The following is a 22,832-nucleotide window of genomic DNA, read 5'->3' as shown; positions in this document are numbered from 1 at the left end:
ATGGATTGCGGGTAAAGGGTGCTGACGCTCAGCACGCCCTGGGGGGAGAGGTGCGGACCCTCACAGCCCCGCCTGCAGCAGCTGGGGTGGCTTCATTGCTGCCTCTTTTCCCGTCTGTCCCTCCTGTCTGTGCCCGGCTCTCCTCTCCCAAAGACCTTCGCTAGCACCAGTCTGACATTCCAGCATGTTCTCTGCAGGGAGCCTGGCGAGGATGCCAGGTTCTTTGGAAGGTGTCCACGCCCACAGTAGTGAGGGATCATCTGCGAAGGGCGAGGCAAGGAGAGAAAATGTGTGGCGGGAGGCGCCGGAAGCCACCCAAAGCCAAACCCAGACATTATGCGTGAATTTATTTATGCAAAAGTTTTAACAACGGTGAAATGGTTATGTTGCATTTTTCTCCACACTCATGCCCTCATCTTCATTGAAAAGAAATAGAATTACGTAAAACTGAGGCTTTTATGGAAATTGGGAACCAATTCCATAAATTCCTTGGTTGCCAAGCCCACAGGAAAGGTGTGTTGTCCAGGAGATGGGCATTTGCACCAGAGGTGGGTTCAAGGGAAGTGGGAGCAGCCTTCCCAGTCCAGGAAGGCAGGACTGGGGGCCCCACAACCCCTCTGCTCTGGAGAGGGTCTCAGGGTCCCAGTCTCTCCAGGCTGGGAGACTGGGGCAGAGCTCTCTCAGCACAGACCTCTAGGCATGAGTTTTCTCAAGTGTGTTCATATGATCTCTCTCTCTCCAACTCCACAAAATGCACACAGTCCGCCAATGTTTAATGCCTTTGGTTTGCGTTGACTGGAACGGGGACTCGCCCTTACTCAGTAGTTAAAAGCGGAGAGTTTGGAGAGGTGCTTGGCGGCCACTGAGTCATCTCATGCTCCCGCGCCCATTTCCTGTGTCTTGTCACAGGAGTTAGCTAAACTCAGGGGAGTTAACGACTTACCATCAGTAAGTGTGGAGTGGGGACTGAGGTTTGGTCCTCCCTGGTCCTAGGTTTCTACTAGAGCAGTGATCTGAACTCAGGTCCCCAGACCAGTGGGATCCACGTCCCCCAGACACTTGATAGAAATGGATGTTCTCTAGACCCTCCTGGGAACGTCTGAGCTGTGAGGTGTGTTTTAACAAGTCCCACAGGTGCACCTTTGAGTGTAAGTGTTTGTCGAGCTGGAGCACCTGCTTCTGCTCTGGTTGTAGTGGGGCCCGTGCTTGTTGAGGGAAGAGGGACACGCTGGTTGTCATCCAGGCATTTCTGTGGATCCAGGTTCCATCTTTCTGCCCATGATCCCACATGTGCAGTTCAGCCCAGGGCTGCTCTCTGAGCTCTGGACAACTCGAACCTGATGCGTCTGTCCCTGGGCTCCTGACGTCCCGTCCCATGTCCGTCCCTCCCCTCTCGGTAGACTGGCATTGTCCACCAACCTCTGAGGCTGAAAGCCAGGGAGCCATCCTGGTGACACCCTTCCTACCCCTCACACCCAGTGCATCGGCAAGTTGTGTGTCCTGCTCAGAGTACCTGGTGTCTGCCTACTTTCTCTCCATCACACCACCTTTGCGTTTCTTCCCAGAACCACTAAGAGAGCCTTCTACACTGCTTGATCATTTCATTCCCACCCAGAGCCAGTGAAGGTCTTTCCTAAAGTAGATCATGTCAGCCCCCTACTAGAAAACCTTTTAACAGTTCCCCACTGCACTTAAAATGGAATTTAAACACACACACACACACACACACACACACACACACACACTCCTCACCCAAACCTGCAAGGCCTCTCCCAGCCACCTCTCGCATCACCGGAGTTCCTGATTCTGCCTTCATGATGTTCCATGTTCCTGTTTCTTGAACATGCTTTGTACCCCTAAACCTGTGGGGCCCGCTGTGTACCTCCTTCCTCCTCATCCCTCGGGCCTCACTCAGCTGCCCCAGCCCCATTTCCTGACCGTATCTTAAAGCTTACAGCCTTGCTGTTCCAGCCATCAGCCTTGTTTCCTGTATAAACACTTGAAATGGGTTTGCATCTCTGTCTCTGTCCTGTTACCTGTCTGTCTCCCCAGTGGACTGCAACCCCCATGAGGGCAGCGAGTATGTCTGTCTTGTTGGTCCTGGTGCCTGGCATGCTGTCAAATGAATAGATTAATTAGCTCAACAGACACTTATCAAACATATCTTAGTAAGAATGTTTGTCATTTATCCAATGCCTTCGATGTGCCAAGCTTTATATTTTTCTTTCTTTCCTTTTTTTTAGATTTTATTTATTTATTTGACAGACGGAGATCACACGTAGGCAGAGAAGCAGGCAGAGAGAGAGGAGGAAGCAAGCTCCCTGCTGAGCAGAGAGCCCGATGCGGGGCTTGATCCCAGGACCCTGGGATCATGACCTGAGCTGAAGGCAGAGGCTTTAACCCACTGAGCCACCCAGGCGCCCTGCTTTATACTTTTCTGATCAGTATAGCAGTTCCCTGTGAAACAGTACCCCTCTGGTCTGATGGAGGAGGAAGGAGGCCCTGAGGGGCAAGGCAACTGGTCTCTTGGGTCTAGTGATCTACAGGTGGCGGGGCTTCGTCCTGACCCATGCATCCCCGAGCCTGCGCCCTGAGCCCCTCCCACGAGCTGCGCATGCTCACTGCCAAGAGTTTGGAGTCCAGTGAACACGTGGGAAGAGGATATCCCTTGGGACCCCTAAGATGCAGCAACAGGAATGGCATTCCGCCAACTTGAACAAAAGTAGAGTTTACGAGGACGCTGTTGGCTTGCTCAGAGAATCACAGAATCTGAGGGAGCAGCCCCTTGACAAGGAGGTTGGGAGCCAGAGCCAGTAGGCGGTCTCCCCAAGCATACGTGCTCGCAGAAGACCACAGACTGGTTCATTCTCTATCTTCGGGTGTCTCTGCCTGGGATTCACGTTCCCAGGAGGGAAGCTTACCAGCTTAGCTCAGGTCACACTCCCAGCCCTTGGCCAGGGGAGGGTGGGCATCCTGACTGATGTCCCATTAAGGACAGGGGTCTTTGCAGAGAAAAATCAAGGTGCTGAGATCAGAGGAAGGGGCACAGTGATAGTGGATGGTGGATGCCCTGACCCAACGTGGGGCGTGGGGGCGGACAACAAAACCCCAGCTACAGACCTACCACTTAGCATTAGAAACACTGTTGGCATTTTGAGGTGTTTCTTTCTAGTTTTTCTTTGATGCATATTAAATATAATACATACATTTTTTAAGATTTTATTTATTTATTTGATAGAAATCACAAGTAGATGGAGAGGCAGGCAGAGAGAGAGAGAGAGAGGGAAGCAGGCTTCCTGCTGAGCAAAGAGCCCGATGCGGGACTCGATCCCAGGACCCTGAGATCATGACCTGAGCCGAAGGCAGGGGCTTAACCCACTGAGCCACCCAGGCGCCCCATAATACATACATTTTAACAAAACTTGAAACTCATGTAGCTTAGCACCCATTTTCTCCTTAATGGAGTTTTAGTCTTTTTTCTGTCCCCAAATATTCTTCAAAAACTTGATTGCTAAGAGCTGAAGTCATCTTGTACCAACAGCTTCGTGCGATTATGTCCATAGGACAGATTCCAGGAGATAGAATTCCTGGCTCCCACAAGGAAGGCACATCGTGACACTGCAGGGGGGGGGGGCATATACTGTTGTTGCTGTGCTGGTGGCTGGCCGAGCACCCTCCCCACCCAGGGGCCAGACCGACCACCAGGTCGGTCAGTGGAGGAAGTGGGACATCAAACAAAGACATGAAGACAGCAAAATGCGGAGTATGTTTGAGGAACTTTGGGTGAATTGTTTTGGCTGGTGGCCTTAGAGCCTGTGGAGTTGGGATCAGGTTGGGTTGCAAGTGTCTCTCCCAGCCATGTTTTCACCTCCCCCGATCCATATACACTGGAAATAATTCAGTGGAGAAGACAGACGGAGGGTGTCTTGTGAAGAGATGAAAATAGCCCCAGCCACATCCTCTCCCACCATCCACGCACCCTCCCATCCCTAGTAGACCTTGTGTCCTTGGCTAGTTGGGGCTGGGTGTAGATGGGGGCTGATGATTGTTTTGCCTGGTACCTGTGGTGGGGGAGTATTGGGCTGGTTCTCAGGACATCAACTGGAGATGGATGTTTGCTTTCATGGTGGTCTCAGTCGGGGCACAAGACCGGACCTCTCACAGAGTTCTTCCCTCCGCTCCTGCCCCCCAGAGCAGCATCAGCCTTGGGCAGCCGAAGTGGGAGTTTTTCTCCTTAGTTGATTCCTCTTGAGACCCAGTCAAAGGAGGGAAGCCTAATTGCTAAGAGTTCAGCTTCTTTATTACACCCAAGAAGTCAGACTTAAGTGCTGTTTGTTTTATCAGAACCTTCTTTCTGGCTGGAGCTTACTGACATTTTAAAGCCAAACCGGCTCGGTAGTAGCTAACTCATGAGTTAGTAATATATGCAAGGGCTTCACCTGTATTGATCCATTAGCCTTCATAATAGCCCTGTGAAGTAGGTGCTATTATTATCCCCATTCTACAGATGAGGGAACTGAGGCACAGAGAAGTTAAATCACTTACCCAAAGTTGGAAGCAAGACATGGTGAGTCAGGGTTAGGCAGTCTGGCTCCAGAGCTTGTGCTCTGCACCTCTGTGCTATGCTGACCCCCTTTTCTGATTCCACCTCACTCAGAACTTTGCACGATATTACTAGTTTGTCCCCCAAAGAGATTTTTTAAAAATCCATGTTAAATTCTCCATACTTGAGCATGACATTTTACTGTTCCTTTTCCTGATTCCACAAGTGAGTGATCACAAGTGGGATTAAGTGAGATGCTTGGATGTAACAGTGGGACATGTTCTTTTCATTTGAAGTCTGGTCTCCTGATGATGTCTTCCAGATGCTGTATTTGGATTGAAGAATAAATGTTAAACATTTCCATCACATCATCAAGCCTCTCCACTTAAACTCAAGTAAAAAAAATGTAGATAATGAATTAAATTTCATCACACATTTCACGCCAACTTGTCCAGCTGCTCCCAGAACTTGAACCTTCTTTTAAGACTTACACTAAAATATGCATCACTTTCTCTTGCCACCAGCAGAAACCATAGATTCTTTTAGGAGCAGTGAGAGCCACACTCCAGCCTTCCAGGAACTTCCTCTGGTGGTACCTCCCACTTTGTGTGCTACCCAGTGTCTAAAATTGGGGCTCATGCTATGTTTTGGCTCAAACTACTATTTATAAAATAATTTGCAGTTCATGGTAATTGGCATAGGTTTTTTTTGTAAGATGATGGAAACTTTTGGGGATTAGATAGGCAATCGTTGTACAACATAGAGGATTACTTAAAAAAAAACACTGAAATGTGCACTCTAAGTTGCTGAATTTTATGGTATGTAAATTTTATATAAAAATGACTATAAAGTGAAATAAAAGGAAGCAGCCTTTTATAGTATAGAAGTCTCAAATAAAACCAGAAATGAGAGAGTTAATGCAACAGTGGTTGATATCACAGAAATACAAAGGATCATAAGAGGCTACTAAGAATAATTACATGCCAACATATTGGACAGTGTAGAAGAAATGGATATGGATACATCCTAGAAACACAACCTTCTAGGACTGAATCATGGTGAAATAGAAGATCTGAACAGACCAGTTACTACCTAGGATATGGAGTCAGGAATCAAAAACTTCCCAATGAATAAAAATCTATAACCAGATTACTTCACTGGTGAATCCTGCCAAACAGTCAAAGAAGAATTAATCCCCTTCCTCCTAAAACTCTTCCAAAAAAATAGAAGGGGGCTGGAGGGACTCTTCCAAACACATTTATGAAACATTACCATGATACCCAAACCAGACAAGAATGCCACAAAAAAGAAAATTCAAGGCCAATATCCCTGATAAACAAAGATGCAAAATTTCTGAACAAAATATTAGCAAAGTGAATTCAACAATAATACTTTAAAAGGATCATACACCATAACCAGTGGGATTTGTTCTAGGAATGCAAGGATGGTTCAACACCTGCAAATCAATCAATGTGATAAATTACATTAACAAAACAGATAAAATTATATGATCATTTCAATAGGTGCAGAAAAAGCATTTGACAAAGTTCAACATCCATTTTGTTATTTATTTATTTGTTTGTTTATATTAAAAGATTTTATTTATTTGTTTTGAGGCAGAGAGTGTGAGCAGGGAGACAGGCAAAAGAGGATGGAGAGAGAACCTCAAGAAGGCTCCAGATTGAGTTCAGAATCCTACATGGAGGTCAGTCCCACAATCTTGAGATCATGACCTGATCTGAAACACAGGAGTCAGTCGCTCAAGCAACTGAGCCACCCAGGTGCCCCTGAACATCCATTTTAATTTAAAAAAACTCTCAACAAAGCAGATATAGAGGAAATGTACCTCAACTTAATAAAGGTCATACATGATAAATGCACAACTAATGTTATATTTAATGGTGAACGGCTGAAAGCTTTTCCTTTAAGATCAGGAACAAGACACTTTTAGTCAATATAATATTGGATGTCCTAGTCATAGCAGTTAGGCAAGAAAAAAAAAATAAAAGTATCCAAATTGGAAAGGAAGGAGTAAAACTAGCACTATTTGTAGATGACATAATATTATATATAGAAAAGCCTAATGACTCCATCAAGAAACTATTAGAACTAATAAATTCAGTAAAGTTACAGGATACAAAACCATACACAAAAATCTGTTGTATTTATTTACATTAATAATGAACTGTGAGAGAAATTAAGAAAATAATTCCATTCATAATTGCATCAAAAAGGATAAGATATTGAGGAATAAATTTATCCAAGGAGGTGAAAGACCTATATATTAAAAATTATCAGGCATTAATGAAAGAAATTAAAGAAGACAGAAATAAACATAAACATGTTTTGTACTTGTGGATTCATATTGTTAAAATATTCATACTACCCCAAAACAATCCACAGATTCACTATGCAATCACTATGAAAATTTCAGTAGTAACTTTTACAGACCTAGATCAGGCAATCCTAAAATTTGGAACCACAAAAGACTCCAATAGCCTAAGTAATTTTGAGAAAGAAAAATAAAGCTGGAGATGTCACACTCCCTGATTTCAAACTATATTACAAAGCTGTGGTAATCAAAACAGTATAGTATTGGCATAAAACAGACACATAGAGCAATGGAACTAAGAGAGTCCAGAAATAAACCCCTGTATCTATGGTCAGTGTACAACAAAGGAGCCAAGAATATACAATGGAGAATGGACATTCTCTTCAAGAAATGATGATGGGAAAATTGGACAGCTACATGCAAAAGAATGAAACCTCTACCTTATACCATGCACAAAATTAACTTGAAATGGATTAAAGACTTGAATATAAGACCTGAAACCATAATACTCCAAGAAGAAAAATAGGTGGTAAGTTCCTTGGCATAGCTCTTGGCAGTGGTTTGAACCTGACACCAAAACAAAAGAAACAAAAGCAAAAACAAACTAATGGGACTACATCAAACTAAAATCTTCTGCACAGCAAAGGAAACCATCAACAAAATGAAAAGGCAACCTCCTCAATGAGAAAAAATAATTACATATCCTATATCTGATAAAGGGCTTATATCCAAAATACATAAAGAACTCACACAACTCAATAGCAAAAACCACACAACCCCAAAACCAAACAATCTGAGTAAAACCTGGGCAAAGGATCTGAATAAACATTTTCCAAAGAAGGTATACAGAGGCCCACAGGTACATGAAAAGAAGCTCAACATCACTAATTATCAGGGGAATGCAAATCAAAACCACAATGAGGTGCCACCTCATGCCTGTTAGTTTGGCTGTTATCAGAAAGGCAAGCAGTAACAAGTGCTGGTGAGGATAAGGAGAAAAAGGAACTATTGTGCACTGTTGGTGGGAATATAAGTTGATGTAGCCACTGTGGTGGAAAACAGAATGAAGGTTCCTCAACTGACTAAAAATAAAACTACCATATGATCCTGCAATTTTACTTCTGGGTATTTATTCAAAGAAAACAAAAACACTAATTTGAAAAGATATATGCACCTCTATGTGTACTGCAGCATTATCTACAATAGCCAAGCTATGGAAACAACCTAAGAATCCTTGAATGGATGAATGGATAAAGAAATTTTGTTACTATATGCAGAGGAATGTGATTTCATCCATAAAAAAGAATGGAATCTTGCCATTTGTGACAACATGGATAGACCTCGAGGGTATTATGCTGAGTGAAATGACAAATGGAGAAAGACAAATACTGTATGATGTCTTCTATGTGGAATCTGAAAACAAACAGACATACGGGTTCCTGGGTGGCTCAGATGGTTAAACATCTGCCTTCAGCTCGGGTCATGATCTCCAGGTCCTAGGATCAAGCCCCAGGCTGGGCTCTCAGCTCAGTGGGGAGACTGCTTCTCCCACTCCCTCTGTCTCTCTCTGGCCTGTGCTCTCTCTGTCTCTCTCAAATGAACAAATAAAATCTTAAAAAAAAAAGATAATAAAAACAAAAAACAATAAAACAAAAGAAAAAAAAAAAACCCAAACTTATAAATGCAGAGAACAGATTGGCAGTTGTTGGAGGTTGGAGGTGAGGGGTGGGAGAAATGGGTGAACTGTTTGTTTTATTTTGATTAAATAAAATTTTAAAAATATAATAGAACTGCAAAGGGAAATAGATAAATTCATAATTTTTACAGAGACTAATATATCTGTTTTAATAGGTGATAGAGTACGTAGACATCCCCCACCCCAAAAAATCAGTCGGGATGTAGAAGCCTTGAACAAGCATTGGCAACCAGCTGGACCAAGTTGGCATTTACATAACACCTCACACAACAACAGTAGATACCTGTTCTAGTCCAGTGCACACAGAACATTTAGCAAGATAAGCCATGTTTTGGTATAGCAGATATGCTAAAGCCCTTGAATTATATACTTTAAATAAGTAGATTTTATGGTATATGAATTATATCTAAAGAAATTTGGCCATTCAAATGGCTGATAGTTCCAAAACCAACTCTATTCTTCTGCTTAGATGTGGTTATTTTATCATCTTAATTGGGTTTGTGGACAGAAGTGCATGATAACCTGTGCAGGACCCTGGGTCAAGCCAATTTCCCTGAAAATCTTGGGCTTAATGGCAACATTTTTCACATCTTCCACTAAATGAAGTAGACTGGTAATGATGACACCTGTCATTGGGTAATGGCATGTCCCCACCATCTCCCAGGATTTGCATCCCTTCCCTCATTTGGGGCTTGTCCTGGGATCTGCTCACTTGAGCAGAGGAGGACTTTGGGGGAAGTCCAGCCAACATTTGAAGAGCAAGGACCATGCCTTACTTTCATATCTTCATTTCTGAGCCATGTGGACCCACATGGCTCTGAGAGGGCTTTGAGGAGGTGTCAGGGAGCTGCTCCAGCTCCTGTCACTGCCCTGGATGTTCTGCCCCCTGTCCTTTCTCAGCACCAGCCTCGTCACCACCCATGCACCCCCCTTTATCATCTTCACACCGAATTCTTCACTCCTGCAGTGGCCAGTTTTATGAGCTTGCTGCTCATGACCTATGTCTTGAGAGATCCTTCTGGTGTTTCTTTTGCTAACATGTAGTTTGGATTCAGTTTCAGTCATTTTGACAGATTCTGATTTAGGAATGGCAACACAGTTTTATACTCGAATAGCTCTACATTCCTCTGGGCCAAACTATTTTATCCCCCAAGTATTTTTAGGAACTGAAGTTGTGATCAGGTGACTAGTGAATAATGCCTTTATTCCACAACAGCAGCTAGTAAAAGTAATGAAAGACGCTTGCCCAAGCCTTGACTTATCCTTAAAGGTGCCCCTCAGACACCTGACCCTGCTGAACCCTGGCTGAACCTGAGCATCACACTTTCACTTTTGGGTCTGTGGACCTACCTGTGAACTTCTCAACTCACCTCTCTGGGACTTGGCTTCTTTGTCAGCACAGTTGTAGTAATACCTTCATGGGCATTTTTAAAGAAAATTGACTGGAAATCAAATTGCATTATATAAATATATCAAGTCAATACATTATACACTTTAAACTTGTACAGTGTTACATGCCAATCATATCTCAATAAATATAAATTTAAAAAACAAAGCCGAAGAAGAAATTTGCACAAACCACCTAGCACTATGCTTGATAGCAGTAGGTGTCGTCCCCTTGTTTCTGTCTGTCCCCAAATGCTCCTGCCCAGCAGTAAAGAAAGAATGAACTTCAACATACATTTCTCAAACCAGAAAGTCAAACAATTTTATGGTTGATTAGTTTTTCTGCATTCTTGGCTCCAAGTTCTGTATATAGTTGTCTGTTGTCTATATAGTTTGATTACAGCTGTGTTTTAAAAACAATAAATAATAAGAAGGAAGGAAGTACAGCCAGCTATAGATGTTTCTCTCTCTAACGTTTCTTGATTTTCCAAATTTTTTTTGATAAGCCATTATTTTTGCAATAAAAAAAGTGTAAATGCTTTTTTGGTTGGCATTCATTCAGCAAACATTTACTGAGCAATCTGCTACAGTGCTTACAAAATGCCCCGTCTCTGCTTTAGGAAGATAGGTGGTTATCACTGCGTCACAGGTTCTGTGGTCACCCAAGAGGAGGAGGCTAGGCTCAGCTTCTTGGGGAAAAGAAGAATTGAGTTGAGTCGTGGAGATGAGAAGACAAAGAAGTGGGAGAGCGAGCTCTGAGTGGTGGGAACAGCACGCACAAAGGCAAAGAGGAATTCCAGGGATCTTGGTGTGGGTATGGGGTGTGCAGGGGTAAGGACAGAGAGGCATGGGAAGGAAGGAGATGGTGCTGGCAGGGGTGAGCAGTTGGGTTGAGAGGGGAGAGGCTAGAGATGAGACTAAGAGTCAGGGCCTTTGGTAATCAAGAGTTTGTACTTCAGGCCACAGGATCTGAGAGGCTTTTGAAGGATATTTATGCAAAGCTGTTGTAATGGATGTCTTTGAACACTCACTGCAGTGGTATAGGGGATTCATCGGTGAAGCCACATAGAGCTTGCTGCAGTGACCCAGATGGGCTATAAGGAAGACCCAAGCTAAGACAGTGACAGTGACCCACACAGACTTAACTGTTACCATGGGGATGACTTGAGAGGCTTCTTACACCCATAGAGAAAAATGAACAGTGAACACCCTAGAGACAAATGGACTGTGGAGGTGAATAGAAAGCAAAAACCTACAGTGAACTTACACACAGAGCCCTTAACTTTATTAAGAAAGAAATTACACTTCAATCGTTTTTTTGTTTTGTTTTTTTATTCGTTTGTTTGTTTGCTATTAGGGATAATTGTTTAAAAATTATAATAACTAGTATTAGGTAAATGTTTGCATTTTCAGATATGGCTGATGGAAATAAATATAAAACCTTTCTGGGTGGCAATTTAGCAGAGATCTCAATTGCCTTAAAATTTGCCTTTATTGCTGTATTTTTTGCATTTGTTTATTTTATATTATTTTTTTAAAGATTTTATTTATTTATTTGCCAGAGACAGAGGGAGAGAGAGCGAGCGAGCACAGGGAGACAAAGAGGCAGGCAGAGGCAGAGGGAGAAGCAGGTTCCCTGCCGAGCAAGGAGCCCGATGTGGGACTCGATCCCAGGACCCTGGGTCATGACCCAAGCCGAAGGCAGCTGCTTAACCAACTGAGCCACCCAGGCGTCCCTGCATTTGTTTATTAAGATATAATTGAAACTCAACAAATTTACTTCCTTAAAGGGTAATCACCACCACAGTCAAGATAGAGAAAATGCCCAGCACAACAAAATGCTTCCTCTTGGGCCCCAGTCATAGGGGGACCCACACTGTTGTGAGTTTTGCTTTTAGGAGGTTTGCTAGATTCTCACAGTAAACCTCAGAGTAAAAGAAATTCCCTTGTGCTTCTGGCAGGGGGAGGAAAAAGTAACTATTTTGAAATACACCAGGATATTCTGTTCTTCTTAACAAGGCCTGCCTGCAAGAAAAACTTTTACAAAAGTCCAAATTGCTGCAATTTCATCAGAACTTACCTGACCTTTCTCCAACCCGTTTAGCTATCCTATCCCACTTAAGAGGGAAGTACTGTGAAACACAGGTGAACCTCAGAATCCAGGGGCGTGGGCTCATGGTCAGACTGAGGCCTCCTCACAGGACTAGAGAACACTGCCCCTTCCTGCACACCTCACTACCACGTTGCTAAAGGTCTGTTCACTACAAGTCCTTCTGCGTAGTACATCCTGTGTGGCTTTCAGGAAAAGTTACAAGGCATACTAAAAGGCAAAGAACAGAGTTTGTAGAGAGAGCAAACAAGTCTAAGAAAGAATATAAAAAAAAAGAAATGCTGGAGATGGAAACACTGTAACAGAAATGAAGAATGCCTTTGTTCTTGTTAAATAGACTGGACACAGCTGAGGAAAGAATCTCTGAGCTGGAGGATATCCTGGTAAAAACTCTGTAACTGAAACGCAAATGGGGAAAGGAGTATAAGAAACCAAAACTAAAACTCCAGAGTATCCAAGAACCATGGGAAGGTATAACAGACATGTAATAGGAATACCAGAAGGAGAAGAAAAAGAGACAGGAACAGAATACTTGAAGCAATAAGACAGAATTTTTCACCAAATGAGTATCAGATACCAAAGCACAGATCCAGAAAACTTAGAGAACACCCAGCAGGATAAATAGGAAAAGCAAAACAAAACAACCCATACCTAAGCATATCATATTCAAACTACAGAAATCAAAGATGAAGACAAAACCTTGAAAGAAGCCAGAGGAATAAAAATCCGTAGTTGTAGAGGAACAAATATAAGAATTTTAGCTGAGTTCTCCTCAGAAATCATGCAAACAAGAAGAGAGTAGAGTGGAATATTTAAAGCATTGAGAGAAAAAACCCAACCAACCTATAGTTCTTTCTCCAGGAAAATCCTCTTTCAAAAGTGAAGTAGAGGGGCACCTGGGTGGCTCAGTTATTGAGCATCTGCCTTCAGCTCTCGTCATGATCCTGGGGTCCTGGGATTAAGCTGAGGGGCTCCCTGGTCGGCAGGGAGTCTGTTTCTCCCTCTCCCACTCCCCCTGCTTGTGTTCCTTCTCTTGCTGTGTATCTGTTAAATAAATAAAAAAATATTTTTTTTAAGTGAAGGAGAAATAAATATGTTCTTGGACTTTCAAAAATAGATTATTATCCATAGACCTGTCTTGCACGAAATTTAAAAGAAATTCTTCAGAGAGAAGAGAAATGATATGTCAAAAACTCAAATCTACATCAAGGAGGAAAGAGCATTAGAGAATAAATGAAGGTAAAATAAAAATTTTCATTTTTAGTTCATCTAACAGTTTTTTCAGAATAGCATTAGCAACAATGTATTTGATGATTTTAACTTCTGTGCAAGTGAAATGAATTGCAGCAATGATATATTCATGGGATGGGAGGGAGAAACTAGAAATCTGTTGCTATTATAATGTACTTTCACTGTCTGTGAAGCAGCACACTTGTTTTTGAAAATGGCCTTGGGTTAGTTATAAATGTATACTGCAAACTCTGGGCCAACCACTCAGAAAAGTAAAAAAAGAAAAAGTACATGATTCTCGGTATGCAAAGAAAGGGTAGAAAGTGGAATCATATAAAATACTCAATTAAAATCATAAAAGGCAGAAAAGACTGGAAGACAGAAGGGCAGAGTCAAAAAATGGTAACAAATACAGCAGATATTAATCCAACTATATCAATAATCATTTTAAACATCAATGGTCTAAATGGTCTAAATTAAAAGATTTTGATAGTGGATCAAAAAACCAAGACCCGCATTTATGCTGTCTGCAAGAAACACAGTTTAAATATATAGACATAGACAGATTGAAACTATAGAGATAGTGAAAGAGATATCATGCTAACACTGTCAAAAGAAAGTGAGAGTAGCTATATGAACTTAGGACAGAACAGAGTTCAGGCCAAAGAAAATTATCATGGATAAATAAAGGCATTATATAATGATAAAGGTGTTAATTCTCCAAGAAGACATGCTAATCCTTAAAGTGTAAAGTGTATCCACTTAACAACAATGTCAAAATATGTGAGGCAAAAACTGATAGAACTTCAGGAGAATTCGATGAATTTACTATTACAGTTGTAGACTTCAACATCCCTTTGTCAGAAATGGACAGATCCAGAAGGTAGAAAATCAGTAAAGATATGGTTGGATTCAATAATGCCATCAATCAATTAGATATGATTGACATTTATAGACTACTTTATCTAACAACAGCAGAATACATTTTCTTCTCAAGCTCACATGGCACCATCATTCATCAAGGTTGACCACATTCTGAACCACAAAACACACCTTACAAATTTAAATAATAGAAATCATACATGTTCTCAAACGAGACACCAGTAATAGAAATATAGCTGGAAAATCCAAAAATTCCTGGAGATTAAACAACACACTTAAAAATAACAAAGAAGGAGCTCAATAGAAGATAAGACAAATATCTAGAACTAAGTGAAAATGTTCCGGGGCGCCTGGGTGGCTCAGTGGGTTAAGCCGCTGCCTTCAGCTCAGGTCATGATCTCAGGGTCCTGGGATCGAGTCCCGCATCGGGCTCTCTGCTCAGCAGGGAGCCTGCTTCCTCCTCTCTCTCTCTCTCTCTCTCTCTCTGCCTGCCTCTCTGCCTACTTGTGATCTCTGTCAAATAAATAAATAAAAATCTTAAAAAAAAAAAAAAAGAAAAAAAAAAAGAAAATGTTTCACTAGAACTAAGTGAAAACGTTTCAAAGTTTGTGGGATGCAGTGAAAGCAGTGCTTAGTGGACAATGTATAGCAAAGTCTGGATGACCTTGGACATGATGATGGCTTTTTAGATACAACACCAAAGGAACAAGTTATGAAAGAAATCATCGATAAGCTGAGCTTCATTAAAATGAAAAACTTCTGCTTTGCCAAATATGATGTCAAGAGAATGAGAAGACAGGTCACAGACTGGGAGAAAATATTGGCAAGAGACAACTGACAGGCAACTGTTACCTAAGATATACAAAGCGTTCTGAAAACTCAATGACAAGGCAATGGACAGCCTGATGAAAAGGTGGTCTTAAGACCTAAACAGTCACCTTATCCAAGAGGATTTACAGATGGTAAAGAAGCACACATAACAGTGTTCAATATCCTATGTCTTAGGTAATTGCAAATTAAAACAGCAGTGAGATGCTGCTGTGCACTTATTAGAATGGCCAAAATCTAGGACACTGACAATACCAAATGCTGGAGAGGATGTGGAACAACAGGAACTGTCCCTCATTGCTGATGGGAATGCAAAATGGTGGAGCCACTTGGGAAGATAGTTTGGCACATCCTAGCAAGACTAAACCTGCTCTTAACTGTATGATCTGCTAATCACACCCCTTGGTATTTATCCAGTTAAGTTGAAAATGTATGTCCACTCAAAACCCTGTATACAGGGGCGCCTAGGTGGCTCAGTGGGTTAAAGCCTCTGCCTTCGGCTCAGGTCCTGGGGTCCTGGGATCGAGCCCTGCATCGGGCTCTCTGCACAGCAGGGAGCCTGCTTCCTCCTTCTCTCTCTCTGCTTGCCTCTCAGCCTACTTGTAATCTCTGTCTGTCAAATAAATAAATAAAATCTTTAAAAAACAAAACAAAAAAACCCTCTATACAGATGTGTATAGAAGCTTTATCCATGATAGCCAAGACTTGGAAGCAACCAAGATGTCCTGCATGGGTAAATAAACTGTGTTACGCCCAGGTAGTGAACTATTTTCAACACTAAGCCATTTAATGGCCCTCAAGCCATTTAAAGACATGGAGGAACCTAAATGTATATTACTAAATGAAAGAAGCCCATCTGAAGAAGCTATAATACTGTATGATTACAGTTATAAGACATTCTGGAAAATGCAAAACTATGGAGGCAGTAAAAAGATCAGTGGTTGCCAGAGACTAGTGGGGAGGGAGGGATGAATAAATGGAGAGCAAAAGATTTTCCAATTAGTGAAATTATTCATGGTGGATGCATGTCCTTTTACCTCTGTCCAAACCCAAAGAATGTACAACACTGAGAGGGAATCCCCATATGAATTATGGACTTTGGGTGATAACAATGTGTCAGTGTAGGTTCCTTGAGCGTAACAAATGTCCCACCCTGTTGTTGGATGTCAGTAAGGGGGAAGTTGTATATATTTGGGGATAAGAATTATATGGGAACTCTCTGTACTTTGTGCTCAGTTGCTGTGAACCTGAAATCGCTCTAAAAAATAAAATTAAAAAAATAAAGTGCGTTTGTGTCTTTTTCAATCAGCCTTTTTCCCTGTGCTTTCCCTCTCTGGGTGTTGTTGGTATGAGTGAGCTACTGATGTATTCTCCATTGTGACAGTTTTGCCTTTTACACAGTGTCATATAGTATGGACTCACACAGTCTGTCCCTGGCTTTCATTTAAAGACATAATATTTTTGAGATTCATTCATTGTTGCTGCAAATATCAGTAGCACATTCCTTTTTATTGCTGAATATAATTCTACTGTATGACTGTAGCATCATTTGTTTATCTGCTAATGGATGGACATTTGGGGGTGTTCTCTGATTTTGGCTTTTATGAATAAAGTTCCTATAAACATTCAGGTCCACATCTTTGGGTGGATGTATGCTTTCATTTCTCTAGGGCAGATAGTGAGAGTGGGATTGGCTGGCTTGTATGATAGATGTGTGTTTAGCTTTTAAAGTAACTGTCAAGCTGTTTTAAAAGCAACTGTCCCATCTTGCATGCCGACCAGCAGGGCATGGGATGTCTAGCTGTGTCACATTTTTTAAAAAAGATTTTATTTATTTATTTGACAGATAGCACAAGTAGGTAGAGCAGCAGGCAGAGGGAGAGGGAGAAGCAGGCTCTCCGCCAAGAAGGGAGCCCGATGCGGGACTCGATCCCTGATGCTGGGATCATGACCATGGCCTCAGCTGCTTAACTGACTGAGCCACCCAGGCACCTGCCACTTCACATTCTTATGTGCACTTAGTATTTTCAGTCTTCTTCTTCTTTTTTTTTTTTTTTAAGATTTTTTTCTTTCTTTATTTGACAGAGATCACAAGTAGGCAGAGAGGCAGGCAGAGAGAGAGGAGGAAGCAGGCTCCCTGCAGAGCAGAGAGCCCGATGTGGGGCTCGATCCCAGGACCCTGGGATCATGACCTGAGCCGAAGGCAGAGGCTTAACCCACTGAGCCACCCAGGTGCCCCTTTTCAGTCTTCTTTACTGCAGCTGTTTTAGTGGGTTCCTCATGATATTTCACTGTGGTTTTGATTTGTGTTTCCCTAAATAGCGATGTTGATCATCTCTTATGGGCTTATTTGTCCTTTTTGATAAAGGGTTCACATTTTGGACTGATTTTTTCACTGGGCTGTTTGTCTTAGTTTGAGTGGGGGGAAAATCTTTATTCTAGATACAAGTCCTTTGTCAGATAATGGTTTTTTTTGTGGCTTATCTTTTTATTTTCTTAACCATGGCCTTTGAAGAGCAGCATTTATAATTTTGGGTTTTATATTTAGGTTACGGTCCATTTTGAGTTACGTTTTATACATGGTAGGTGTTAAAAATAGATGTTTTAATGTGTGTGGTTTTATGTTTTATTTTTTTGGCCCATGGGTACCCAGCTGTTCTTCTGTTGGAAAGCCTTCCCTTTCTCTGTTGAATTACCTTGACATCTTTGGGTCTGTTTCTTAAATATATTCTGTTCCTTTGATCTAAATGCCTATCCTTTTGTGAGACCCACTCTTTCTAGGTTATTGTAGTTTTATAGTGACTTTCTAAAAAGATTTTACTTATTTATTTGAGAGAGAGTGATAGACAGCAGAAGCAGGGGGAGGGGCAGAGGGAGATAGAGAAGCAGACTCTTGCTGAGCAGAGAGCCAGATTCCCAAGCTTGATCCTGGAACTCCAGGACCTGACCTGAGCCAAAGGCAGATGCTTACCTGACTGAGCCACCCAGGTGCCCCTTTATAGCGACTCTTAAAAACAGTGTGAATTCTCCAGCTTTATTCTTCATTTTAAAAATTGTCAGGGCACCTATGTGGCTCAGTCGGTTAAGCATCCAACTCTTGGTTTCGGCTCAGATCATGATCTCAGGGTCAGGGGATCCAGCTCCACATCAGGCTCCGCACTCATCCCAAAGTGTGCAGGAAATTACCTCCCTCTCCCTCTCCCTCTGCTCCTCCCCCTGCTCACACTCTCTTTCTCTCTACAATAAATAAATAAAATCTCCAAAAAAACCCCACAAATGTTTGATGATTGTGGCAAAGTGCGTATAACATGGAATGTATCATCTGAACTATTTCTAAGTATGTAATCATCCTATTTCATATTTTTGGTGCTATTATAAAAGGTATTATTTCCTTCATTTCAATATCCAAATGCATAGAAATACAAGTAGTTATTGTGTGTTGACATTGTATCCAGCCACACACACACACACACACACCCTGTATCTTCTTTTTCCATTCATCTGTTGATAAACATCTGGACTCTTGACATATTTTAGCTCTTGTGGACATCACTGCTATAAACATTGGGGTGCAAGTGCCCCCTTAAATCACTATGCTTGCATCCTTTGGATAAATACCTAGTCGTGCAATTTCTGGGTCGTAGGGTAGCTCTATTTTTAACCTTTTGAGGAACCTCCTCCATATGGTTTTCCAGAGTGGCTGCACCAGCTTGCATTCCCACCAGCAGTGTAGGAGGGTTCCCCTTTCTCTGTATCCTCGCCAGTATCTCTTGTTTCCCGACTTGTTAATTTTAGCCATTCTGACTGGTGTGAATTGGTATCTCATTGTGGTTTTGATTTGTATTTCCCTGATCGAGTGATGTGAAACATTCTCTTATGTGCTTGTTGACCTATTTGTGTGTCTTCTTTGAAGAAAAGACCTCATCAAAGTCAGCATCCCAAAAAAACAGAAAGTCCAATCAAGAAATGGGCAGAAGACATGGGTTTCATATCTCACAGACAAAGGGGTCCACAAGAAATTGGGAATTAAGAAAACAGCCAGTCCTCGGCCATAGGCAGTTTGTGAAACGGAGCTCTAATAGATAACCTGGCAGACTTAGAACAAGGGGTCTCTCTCCACAAGTCCTGCGAGGCCCCACGGGACCTGGCCTGCCCCCACGCCCCCCTCCTCTCTCTTTCCTCCTGCTGCTCTGTTCTCTGCACTCCAGCCACTCAGATAAACATGAAAGTATGTTCCTGCCCTGCACCGTTTGCATTTGTTGTTCTCTCTTTATGGAACTTTCTAGACCTTTAATACCCAGTCGCCACCGTGTCATGCCCAGTCAATGGCAGGTGTCCCTTCTCAGAGAGGCCTCCTGTCGCCTCCCTCTGTCAGAGCTCCTGGCTGTATTCCTTTGGAGCCCTCATCCCACCTGAACTTGGTTGTCTGTTTCTGTGCCGTGTCTCCTGCATTTAGAGTGCGGACTGTGTGAGAGCATCTCTCCCACACACCATGGGCTCCCACATCCAAGTGGATGCCCAGTAGCACTAGTGCATAAGGATGGAATGCAGAGAGCGCTGCCTGCTGTATTGGCTGTGTGAGGCTTAGATACGGTGATGGGAGGTGAGTTTGTGGAGTAGGTATGCTGGAAACACGGACCCCAGGCCATGACTGCCTCCCACCATGCTGCCCCACACTGCTGGGCGGCAGTCTCCTTTGTGTCATCTAATGAACTGCTTCAATGTGTCTTCAAGCTTTGTCCCCCCTTGTCTCTGTCCCTGGAGCCCAACAGAGTGCATACACATGGGGAATGGAGGAGGCACTCTTGGCATGAGTGTTGGATTGTGTAGACCAGTCCTGGGCAGATGGTGTTGTGTAGGACTGGAACTGTGGGGCCATGGACAAATCACAGCATCTCCAGAGTGTCCGTTTGCTCTGCTGCCAGTGGGATCATCACAGATCCTAGACAGCGGCCCTTCTTCCTGGAGAAAGCCTGGCTGGGCCCCCGCTCCCTCTGCGTCCAGGTCTGATGGCACTCTCTTCTCCCCACTACCTGTTTGTGTTCCAGTATGCCTGGGTGGAGAAGCACTTTGGCCCTGACTTTCTGGATCACGTCGTGCTGGCCGCAGACAAGACTGTGGTCTCTGCAGACCTTCTCATAGACGACCGGCCAGACATCACAGGCAAGTGGCCTGCGGCAGGTGAGGAGTGAGCGTGGAGCTGAGAGCCACAGGGACAAACAGCACATGGGGCTGGCCTCACGGCCCCTGTCCTGGGTGGTCCCCACTTGGCTACCAGCAGTGTAGTGGGCCTCCAGCCTCCAGCCCAGCACTGACCACCTTCCCTACCAGGAAGACAAGGCTGTTCTCAGCATCCAGCCTTGGAAGGGGTGCTCCTAGGAGTCAGGAAAAGCAGGTCCTAGCTCCTGGGGTAACTCATTGGGTGGCCTAGGATGAGTTCCCTTTATATCTCTAGGCCTTGCCTTTCTTATGTAAAATGAGAGCCAGACTGGCTTCCAAACATTTGGTTTTAGCCTCAAAGCCATTTCCCCCCCAAGAGCAATTTGGAGTGAACCTACTGTATAAAATGGAAATGCAAAGCATCATTTAAAAAATTTTTTAAAAAAGATTTTATTTATTTATTTGACAGAGGTCACAAGTAGGCAGAGAGGTAGACAGAGGTAGGCAGAGAGAGAGGAAGGGAAGCAGGCTCCCTGCTGAGCAGAGAATCCGATGCGGGGCTCAATCCCAGGACCCTGGGCTCATGACCTGAGCCCAAGGCAGAAGCTTAACCCACTGAGGGGTTAACCCACTTTGGGGCCACCCAGGCGCCCCCAAAGCCTCATTTCTTTAGTTGAAGGTGGTTTTGGAATTGTATTTATCCCTTATAGGTGACTCCTTCCCAACAAACAAACAAACAAACAAACAAAACTTAAACTGACTTAGAAAGGAGAAGGGAAATTTATCAGCGCATCTACCTGGCAAGGTGAGGTAGGAAGGCTTTGGGCACGATGAATCTAGGAGCTCAAACAACATCAGTCTAAATTCAGTTTCTTTGTCTCCCAACTGTGCTCTGCTTTCTTTGTACGCAGGCCAGCTCTCTCCTCTCGGCAGCCATTAGCAGTTTGGGGGATAAATCCAATTCTTTTGGACACCTCAGTGGAAGATTCCAGAATATTGCTTCCCTAATGGCTTTTGGAAGCATGTCCATCTCTGCACTAGTCACAGTGTCCAGAGGGGATAATTCATGGATGTGCCCACACGTGACCTCCCAAACCACGTAGTTTCACAAGGAGAGTCAGAGCACATGGGGCGCACAGTGCCCTGAGCCGCTTCTATGTCCAGCCACGGGGAGTGGGATGGGGGTGGGGATGGGGGCGGGGGGTCAGGCCAGAACGAGAGGAGCAGGAGCAGCACCGGCTTGCCAGTGTAGACAGGTGGATATGAGGGATGGGAGCTTAGGGGGGCTCGTGGGGCTCATGACCAAGAGCAGGGAAGCTGCGGGAGCTGGCCCTGGCCGGGGCAGGAAGGCTGAGCCTGCCAGAGGGGACGGGCCGGGCATCAGCGGGGCTCAGCCTCTGATGCTGGCCGCCGTGGTGGCTGGCACAGAAGTCCCCGTGTGCTGTGCCTCCGCTGGGTACAGCCCTCCCCGACCCCCCTGCTTCCCGTGGGCCAGCTCCCATACTCCGGGCCACCTGCCACAAGACAGGTGCGAGCTCAGTCACCACTTTCATGATGGGGACGAGGACACTTTTTGTACTCGGGGGACTGAAGCGCTGCTTTCCTGCCCACAGGGGCCGAGCCAAACCCCAGCTGGGAGCACATCCTCTTCACGGCCTGCCACAACCGGCACGTGCAGCTGCAGCCCCCCGGCCGCAGGCTGCACTCGTGGGCAGACGACTGGAAGGCCATTCTGGACAGCAAGCGGCCCCGCTGAGCTGGACTGTGCTCTGGGCTTCTCCAGGGGGCCCTGGACCTCAGGGCTCCCAGCTCAGGGCCCCAGTGGGGGTGGGGGGCACCTAGAACTCTGGCCCCTGGGTGGCGGGGGGCTCCCTCTCACATGGCCCAGGCCCACTGCATGTCTCTCCGCTCTCCCCAGCCCTGCCAGGCCTTAAACTGATCTCGGGGCAGGGCTGGCTCGCCCAAGGTCCCTGGACAGGACACATCCAGCCAGGCAGCTCAGGCCGACCTCAGGCCATGGCCAGGCTGGGACTAGGGGCTCCAGACCTCAAGGAGCGGAGGGCCGGTAGGCCTCTTCCCGTCCCTCAGGGAAGTCCCCCCATCTGCGGCCCCTCGGCCAGGGAGCCAGCAGTGAGGTGCTTCTGGGGTGAGAGGGCTACAAGCAGGAGCGGATGGGACGAGCCCTCACATTCTGGGCCGCGACCCCTTCCTCCCCTGCCCTCCCACCCGGTCTCTGTTCCCCGCGGGGGCCCACCATGGATTCAGCAAACACTCCCTGAGCTCCAGGGCATGCCAGGCTCTGTGCTGGCACCACAGGCTGCCCTGCTTTGGACCCGCTCAGAAGTTTCTCGTACCCATGACCCGGGGGCCCTGCTCTGGGCCCAGCAGTCAGCAGCCTTGTACATTTGTCGAAAGCTGGCAAAATAAATGGGTTTCAAGTGTTGCCCCATAATGTGGCCCCCTCTAGTCCCTGGCCCCCGGGCACTGCGCTGCACATCTTGTAAGTGCTTGGGTGGCCCCCTGCACTCCTGAGGGGGCTGAGCAGGGTGCGGCCTCACCGCCCACTTTGCCACGGGCGCTGCGGGGTACCGAGGAGGAAGCGGCTGAAGGAGGAGCTGGTGGCCATGGTGGTCCCCTGGGTAGGCCCCCCACCACGCTGACCTGT

At 44.7% G+C, this 22,832-nt stretch overlaps 1 protein-coding gene across 2 annotated transcripts in view; it reads left to right on the top strand.

Moving 5' to 3' along the window:
- NT5M (5',3'-nucleotidase, mitochondrial) overlaps positions 1-22,610 on the top strand; it is a 38,420-nt gene extending 15,810 nt beyond the window's left edge. Inside the window, exons 4-5 of one of the 2 annotated variants that reach the window (XM_059378763.1) lie at positions 20,056-20,188; positions 21,781-22,610. In XM_059378763.1, the coding sequence (XP_059234746.1) occupies positions 20,056-20,188; positions 21,781-21,923 (276 nt within the window). In that variant the 3' untranslated portion in view covers positions 21,924-22,610. The remainder of the gene's footprint in view (positions 1-20,055; positions 20,189-21,780) is intronic. The other variant, XM_059378764.1, reaches the window with a different exon arrangement.
- Positions 22,611-22,832: the final 222 nt, after the last annotated feature.

This window comes from Mustela nigripes, chromosome 16 (assembly GCF_022355385.1).
Source record: "Mustela nigripes isolate SB6536 chromosome 16, MUSNIG.SB6536, whole genome shotgun sequence".
In the NCBI taxonomy this organism is placed as follows: Eukaryota; Metazoa; Chordata; class Mammalia; order Carnivora; family Mustelidae; genus Mustela; species Mustela nigripes.
This window is presented reverse-complemented; position numbering and strand designations above follow the sequence as displayed.